The sequence below is a fragment of the Centruroides vittatus genome, unplaced genomic scaffold (assembly GCF_030686945.1).
Source record: "Centruroides vittatus isolate TY-2023 unplaced genomic scaffold, ASM3068694v2 contig_1477, whole genome shotgun sequence".
NCBI classification, from domain to species: domain Eukaryota; kingdom Metazoa; phylum Arthropoda; class Arachnida; order Scorpiones; family Buthidae; genus Centruroides; species Centruroides vittatus.
Window position 1 is genome coordinate 656,989 of NW_027120916.1, and position 9,178 is coordinate 666,166.

Genomic DNA, 9,178 nt, shown 5'->3' on the forward strand with positions numbered 1-9,178 from the left:
GTAGAGAAATTAAAGTTCAAATTTGTTTTTGTTGTGTTATAAAGAATCTGTGTACTGTTTTAGGCTGTGTAAATGGGAACATTTTAAAAACATTTTACACCATGGTTGCTTGAGTAATCAATAAGGTTTTATCTAAATAGTTCTGGGAGCAGAAATTAGATGGAGGTCCAGGTAGCATAAATAGCAATACATTTACATGATATGTGGGAGTTGTGGATTTGAATCCTAATCTGGACTGATTCTTCCAGAAAATTTTAAATTTAATTTATTTATTCTAATTATTAAAATTAAGAGGTTATGTTGCCATCTTGTGCTATCTCTAGTCAAATTACATTCTTCCTAATTATTAAATTAGTCTATTTATAGCTCAAAAATAATTTAGCGGTTTGTTTGGCTTATATTATATTATATATATATTTGGGTTAATGTTGTTATATTTATTCATTTTATGCAATCATATGAGTAACTTGGCATATCATCACTGTATATTTCTGATTTATGGAAACATCATGATTTTCTACGTCCTGATAAAAATAGAAACAGCATTACAATCAAATGGTAATATAAAGAAAGAATTAACTAATCTACTGTCATATTCTTTACATCATTTTTAAATCATATAGTAATTGAAATTAATGCAATATTAAAGTATTATCTTGTATTTTAATATACTTCAAAATTATCACTTATACATTTTTTCACTTTTTAGCATTGAAGGTGAATATGCACCATGTCCAGGAGATGATGTATCATATAAACTCTGCTTAATTCCACCCAAGAATGAAAAAATGCAAGCAGTTCATGTTGTTATTACTAATTTAGGACCAGGCACTCATGAGCGTTGGGATTGCCCTCCTTCTCCTATTGCCGATTTTACTTCAACTCATAATTAAGAAAATTATTAAAATTGCCATTAAAAAACTTGCTGTTGAAACTTTCTAGTAGTGAATTATAATAATAATAAGAATAATGATATAGCTATATTGTACTTTTTGAATTTAGATAAATATTTACTAAAATTTTGATGTTTTTGTAGAATGATCTAACAGATGCATTTATAATGAAAAGTTATCTCTGAAAAATATGAAAAAATTTACTAGCTAATGAAAATAGTAATTTAAAAAAAATATAGAAAATTTATAAAGAAAAAATATAGCAGTTGAAATTTTAAATTCTATTTTAAATTAAAACTGTCATATTCAGAAATATTTGAAGTATAACAAGAAAACAAACTGGAACATCTTTATAAAGAAACTTGTTTTTTAAAATGTCTCTCGTATTTTCAGGAACATATTTTTTCATCTATGTTTATAATCCATTGAAAGCATTATTTTAAGAGATTTTTCTACTCTCTACAATGAAATTTTTAGAAACTTTTTTAATACTCTTTTTTAAAAATTTAAACTTTTTGTCCATAAATTTATATTCATCCAATTTGGTAAATCTCTGTACTGAAATTGCAAATATCTCTGATATACTATGATTAACACACTGTTTCCTGTGTAGAAACTAATAGTCAAATCAACACAATAAAAACCTTTTTTATATCCCAGTACGAATAGATTTAGATAAAAACTAACGTTTTCGACCAAAACTTGGTCTTCGTCAGGCTATTGACCAGTATAAAATTAACTTTTTCGACCAAGTTTGGTCGAAAACGTTAATTTTTTTATCTAAAGCTATTCGTACTGGGATATAAAACAAAGTTTTTAGTGTGTTGATTTATCCTTCCCAGGGATTGTGCGAGAAGTTGGTTTTAACAGTCAAATTCATATCGGCACCAATATTTTGATTCACTCTGTTTTCGATTTTGTATCAATTTGAAAAAAATGTGCCGACCATTCATTTATACTTTCGTACGTTAAAATATATTCTAAAGTTCGAATGTTGCATTTGGACGAGAGTATAAACTTTTCAGATTTTCAACTATCAAAATATTTTTGAAAATAAATAAATACATTTTTTTTTTATTAAGATGTACTTTTTATAACTGATCAGATTATTTATAAAAAGTATTAATAAACTTTTATATGTAAAACAAAATTTTATATTTGTAAATTGATATTTTATTTCAAAAAATTGAACTTACTGATACTTTTTTAAAATTTATTATAATTAAATTACTATCTTTGAAGTAAACAAAAAATGTTTTAGTATTTTAAGAATTATATAAACATAAGAATTACTTTAGTTTATAAATTCTTCTATGTTTACATATTAAGTTTCAAATCAGAAAAAATATAGATGATAATTTTTATTGAATACACTAATTATACATTTCAAATTTTAAATACAGGGAATGGTAAAATAATTGTTTATTAATGTATATTTGTAAAGGTTAAAGAAATCAGGTTGTTGTTGTTTATATGCTCAGTATTGCTGATAATTGACTTTGTAGTGGTATAGCCTTTACTTACATTGTTTTTATTACCATAACAATTTTATTTTTATTACTATATTTTTAAATGTATCATAATGCAAATCTGTTTAATCTATGAAATGCTGTATTTAGAAATGATCTGTGCTTGCTTATGAAAATTATATATAATAAGTATGAAATCTTGTGATATTGTCATAGTAAAGATAAAACTGCATATTTGCATATTATTTCTTTGTGAAGAAAATTGAATCTGATTAGCCATTATTAATAGTTTATAACTGAATTTTAGGTAAAATATCTTTTATTATATTGATTTTTGATTAAATTGATAAATGAATGAATAATATCGATGTTTTAATACAGTTTAACAACACTCTTTGAGATAGCCAATGAAGAAAACCGAATCCATTTGATCATCATACATATCAATAAAATTGCTAATTGCAAATGCTAAGGAACAAAAAAATATTTAATAAATCAATATACTACTGTTATGTGTCTTTGAGAAATATCTTGTTTTAATATATTATAAAAATATATTTAAATTCTTAATTGTAAATTTACTTATTTAGTATAAATATATAATTTCTGTAATGTTATAGTATTTTGCAATTTTAATTATAAAATAGGATTGCAATTATAATTTAACTGAATGTTGCTTCTTTTTTATACTCAAATTAATTTCATAAAAATTATTAAAATTTTATTTTAGTAATTGAAGCTTCAATATATTTCCATATAAATATAAAAACTGTGCATAAATATAATAAAACATGTGTTCTTATTAATACATTCCATGTTAAAATGCAAATTGTAAATCAATATTGTATGTATTTTTAGGGTCTTTTCATTTTATAAAAGTTAAAAGCTGTAGAAATGCTGAAATATTTGTTTAAATAAAAATATTTATTTTGAAAAATAGTATCTTACCTTCCAGAAATGTCTCCAAATCACATAAATACTACAGGAACTCCCCTACTTACAAACTTTCAGACTTACAATTTGACCTTACATCTAAAATTTAAATTTTGTGTAGATTCTGAAGTTGTCTTGCCAATTGTGAGGTGGATTTGAAGTCGGTCTTTGGCCAGTAATAAAATAATTAATGTGGAGTTATTTCTATTGTGTATTTTTTGCATGAATTTTGAGGTTCTGTTGCCACTGGCGAGGTAGTGTTGAAGTTGGTAATAGTGGCATTTTTCATTGATGTTGGCAATTTTTATAAAATTTTATGATAAATGCTTCAAAAATGCATCCAAAATATAATAGTAAATCTCGCAGTGAAGATAAATACAAGAAATCTCTATTACCATGGCTCTAAACTTGACATTGTAAATAAAACGAAGGTTAGATGAAAAAAAATCACATTTAAAATATCTGATACTAGATAGTAGATATCCACTTTAAAACTAACTTCTAAACATACATATAGATAACAGATTACTGTGATTTTCTGTAAATAAACAAATTTTTAGTGTAAAATGTATTTAATGCTTAAACTCGTTTGAAATAAATATCATCACAAGTTTTATGATTAAGATTTTTATTGTTAGAAAAAAATAACATGTTCATACACAAAGATGTATATGTATATATATATAATTTATGGTAATATTTGGAATGTTTTTAATAAATATCACAGTTATTAAAGTTTAAAAAAATATAAAGAAAATAGATTTGCATAGCATTCAAATAAGTTACGTAAACAATATTGTAGTTACATTCAAAGATTTTATATAATAAAATATTGAGCAACCTACCAAAAATCACAACTTTAGTGTTAATATTTGGATGGATTTTTCTTTAATAATATATACTGCAGTATATCTAATAAACAGATAATTTTGGATCAAATCCAATTTTAAACCTGGTAATAAAATACTTGAAGTATTTGTATCAAATCAAGTTTAAAAAAAAACTAAATTTTGAATTAGTTTTAGTTAAAATAAATAATACTGTTATGTTTAATTACGGACACTTCCATAAACACACAGCTGTTGTTCCACCAGTAAACATATATAAGAGTGTTTGCAATTTGTAAGTTAATTCCATTCCAAAGTTTTTACCAACTACAGCGTGCCAAGATGGGCCATATTTCTTATCCATTGATTCTTTTATTAATTTTGCAGCTGCCTGTAAAATAGTAATAATACTGTTGTTATGCATTTTTTAAATTTCAAAACAAAGAGAAAAATATTTCAATGCAACCTCATTATTGGTGTACTTCTCACATGCTGTAACACACAAATCCAGTGCTTCAGATTGCATGTCTTCTTCCATATCTGATTGCTAAAAATGCAATATTTATTTAATTACAAAAAATATATATATTGAAATATAAAATAATAATTATTGATATCTCAAGTTTATAAATATTAATATTTTTAAATATAAATCAATTATACCTGATGATAAATAAATTTTCAGAAAAATGTGTGTGGATGAAAATGCAATTGAAATATTAAATTGTCATTCTAATCAATAGTAGTAGTATTCTCAATTATATAAAAAATACAAAATACTGAAAACAGATAAATTATTTATAACTATCTTTCTGAGCTGCTTCATAAATGTTGTGATAACTTTATCAATATCAACTAGTTTTCTATATAGATATTAATGCCATTAATTGTTCTTGCCATGTGCAGTTGCAAAAATATGCCTTCAGGTGTTTCAGTGTTGAACATCTGAAGATGCTTTTGCTGGAAGTGTTGCCAAGATAACTAAAACCGTAGATATGTGGAAATAGTTGTTTGCTACAATCTTTAATTGCATCAACAGTCTGTTGTGTATTTATACATATATTTTCCATTTATAGTGTTACCACCCATCCGGTTTTCACCCGGACAGTCCGGGAATTGACTCACTGTCCGGATGAACTATTAATTTTGTCCGGGAATTTCGTAGAAATTGTGAAATTACGATGAAACAAAGTTCTTGCAAATATTGTTATAAATTTACACCATTTGAACAACGAAAGACCTCACACTCACTGAAACTCATCTGCCATTCCGCCATGTTACTCTGTTTATGCTGACGTGTGACACGCGACCTGCCTCTCAACCTTTTTTTTTTTTGTATGTTACTCCTACGCAAGTCCCTAGTCTCTAACTGACCAGCATGCACATTATTCTTTGCATTGTAAAATGACATTCCGCATGCATCAGGAACTTCTGTTCGAACAAACCTCACCTGCCGTCCAGGTCAGCGATTTTTGTAAAGATGGCAACACTATCCATTTAAGTGATTATCTCGAATTTGATTGCCAAAATTTTTAGATTGTCAATATAAAACTTAAAAACACCCTTGGTTTCTTTGTTACTTTATCAGTAGCATACTTTGAAATATATTTAATGGTTTACTATTTTACCTGTGTACTGAAAATCTTTCCTGTAATGATTTCAGTTCATCCAAATATGGTATAAATATTGATCATCTATAGTATTCTTTTGGATTCCTTTCTGAATAATTTTGTCTTTGTGTGCCAGTTAATCTGACAATTTGTATAGTATATAATAAGAAATGCTTACTGGACCTATGTAACAAAATTAAATACATTCACACCTTTGACGTGTCCAGCATAATGTTTAATTCTATAAAAATGTTATGCTGGACACGTCAAAGGTGTGAATATATTTAATTTGTATAGTGATCCAGTAAAAAATCTTTCTGAAGAATATCTTCAGAAAACTAGAAAAATTTCTTTCAAAAGTAAACAAAACACATAAAAAGTGACTAGTTTTTACAAGCTATCTATTTTTGAAAAAATATACAATTTTAGACTGTTGTACAGTATAATTAGAATTCCTATATGCTTTTTATAACTTTTTCATTTTCAAGTGATCCATGGGCCACTCCTCCAAAACTGCATCCTGCCTACATACCTAGTTAGCAGTAATTTAAATATATTATTTATACAATAATAATAATAATTAGTTACATTTTAATTGCTAGTTAGAAATATCTTTATTTAAAAAATTATAAGATTTTCATTTCAAATATTTGTAACGAAGGAGCTAAATTCTTAAAAATGATTGAAAATAAAAAAACAGTACAGTTAATATTTTTGTTAACAGTATAATTTTTGTAAATTAATTATATATTTTAAACTCCTATATCATTGCTTTGCTTTGATAGTGGCATAATTTTAAAAATGTTAATTTTACAAGGGAAGCATTTAAAAATTCTAATTGACTACAAGTTGACACACACTTGATCTCTGATGGGAATCTAATGGAGGTAGAAATATGCCATTTTACGTGATAAAAGTATTGTACCTAAGTTTATTTATCCGAAAAATGCAAAATCAGTCTTCTTTTTTTGGTTATACCACTATCAAAACAAAGAAGCGATATGTTAATAACTAAGATAAACATTATATTATTAATTATTTGTAATGGTATTATGTTTTCATTACAATAAGTTGAACATCATAAAATATACATCAAAAAAACTTTTTGGTGTATATTTTAGTAATTGTTTACATTGGAATGATTATTATATTAAATAACAAGTTTATAATTGTTTAGCCATTTATTTCTGTGGCTATCGACAGTATAAAAAGATAACTTGAGTAAAAGTACAGAAAACAAAAAACAGCGAATGATAAAAGACCAAATCGTACTTTAACAAGAGGATATGTAAACAATTGTTTCGTAATCTCAACCTCTTTCTTTCCTTCCTGCTCCTCCATCGTAATCAAAATCCAACGCCCTCTCTAATCTTCGAACAAAATGTACAAGTTTCAAATATGTAATTTAATTCGAAATAAAAATGTATAATAATATATATATTTTATTTTACGCTACAATTTCTTATACAGAATTTTAATATTAAAAGTAAACTTAAAAAATTATAACATCTCTGCATAGAGTTAGGATCTGTATTTCTCTGAATCTATATATATGTAATCGAGACGAGTTGATAATAATAATAATAATAATCAGCGCAGAGCCCAAACGGTTAGGAGTTGAAAGTTGAAATTTGGTACATAGTTACGGGACGTCACAAAAACGCACACTAAGAAGGGATTTTTCGAAATTTCTCCCCACGGGGAGAGAGACAGGATTAAGGCTTAACACTTCCATCAACAATGGAAGTGTTAAGTATCAATTGAAGTGTTAAGTAACAATGAAGAACAAGAGAAAGCGACGTGCAAGATTTACGGGCGCTGGAGGAAAAAAAAAAAAAGAGTAATATGTTAGAACATATTCGATTTTCAAATTTAAACAGATTAATTCGGTTTTTCTCGACTTTTCTTCTTTAGAACATTCGATGAAAATCGAACGATATAATCAGAACACGTCGTGAAAATCGAACATTAGAACATTCGATTTTCAAATTCGACCTTTCTTTAGAAATATTTAGTTTGTTGATGAAATTACTCTTTTTCTTCTGTGACTATAACGTAATAATCTTAATCTTCGCTATCATTACTTTTGCCCGAGCAACGCCGGGCCTATCTGCTAGTCTTAAGAATACATTTTTATTAGCGAGGTTGCGGTCGAAGTTTTCACATCGAACGCCTGTTCGACGTTCAAGTTTTACAGATGAAAACTTCGGCCGCAACGGCGCTATTAGCCCATCAAATCATTCGTTTCGTTAGTGACGAACGCGTTTCATTGTTTCCGCGATCGTCACTATGACGTTCGTGTGACAAAAGGTGCGTTCGTTAATAGCGGTCGCTCTGCGTTTCCGCTACTATGGGAGTGCGCTGCTGTTTGTAGGCATCAGGGTAGCCAGATTTAAATTTTTATAAAGAGCCAACTAAGATTTAAAAAAAAGCCAGAAAAAAGCCAATATTTTATTTATTATATATTTTATATACATTATACTTTAATTACCGTATTTTACGGACTATAAGACGCTACAGACTATAAGACGCACTTTAATTTTTAAGCATTTTTTTTTTTTTTTAAATACATATAAAATACATATAAGATGCTACGGACTATAAGACGCACCTGAATTTTGGAGGCAATTTTTCGAAGAAAAAAAATGCGTCTTATAGTCCGTAAAATACGGTATATTTGAATGCTATTTTATTATGTCAATGCTTCTTTTCCAAAAAGCATATCTTCATGATTAAGGGAAGAAATTGATTCAGAAGAATACAGTTTCTCAGAAGTAAAATACTCTAACATTTTATGTGAAGGGACAAATTCTTTGCAACATATATTTGAGGACAAAAGTTGTGACCTAATCCTAATAATTGCATCTAGAAGAGAAAATTGCATTCTATTCCTTGCCTTATTCTTAAAATGAGTTAAAAGTGAAAACACCCTCTCTACTGTAGCATTTGCTAATGGGTGTTATTAGGCAATTGAGGGCAAAAGTCGCAAGTTCTTTGAATTGGGGATTTTGTAATATTTTTTGTTAAAAAAGCTCACTTTCATTGGGTATTCCACATTTCTTAAATTGATCTTCCTCTATCCAATTGACAAAGGTAATTTTCTGTATTGCTCTTCAATCATATTAAGATTGTCTTGCGCTAAATTCAAAAATGGGAATTCAGAAAACTTTGGTCATAAAGCTTGGTTTAAAATTATATTTGGGCTTAATTGCGCTAGATCTTGAAATAAATTCATTCCTGATGGAAGCCTTTGTTGAACTTGGTTTAAAGCCTCTTCTAACATGTGAAAACACCTTTCTTTGATAGTTAGAAATTGTTGCTTGATTTTTTCACCATTATTATTTACCTGCAGGCATTTATCTCATTCGTTCAAAAAATTCATTCCAAAATCAACTTTAGAAATACTTTTCTTATAATTACCATAATCAGGTCTACTTTATAAAGTT

The 9,178-nt window shown here is 27.2% G+C and overlaps 1 protein-coding gene and 1 long non-coding RNA gene across 2 annotated transcripts in view; one reads left to right on the top strand and one right to left on the bottom strand.

The window, feature by feature from the left end:
* LOC136968499 (cold shock domain-containing protein CG9705) overlaps positions 1-926 on the top strand; it is a 30,555-nt gene extending 29,629 nt beyond the window's left edge. The window contains exon 4 of the mRNA XM_067262477.1: positions 710-926. Within this exon, the coding sequence (XP_067118578.1) occupies positions 710-893 (184 nt within the window). The 3' untranslated portion in view covers positions 894-926. The remainder of the gene's footprint in view (positions 1-709) is intronic.
* Positions 927-4,370: 3,444 nt separating this feature from the next.
* LOC136968500 (uncharacterized) lies at positions 4,371-7,056 on the bottom strand. The gene is made up of 3 exons (XR_010879661.1): positions 7,005-7,056; positions 4,589-4,669; positions 4,371-4,532 (listed from the first exon to the last, which is right to left on the bottom strand). It is a non-coding gene; the product is annotated as an uncharacterized lncRNA (long non-coding RNA).
* Positions 7,057-9,178: the final 2,122 nt, after the last annotated feature.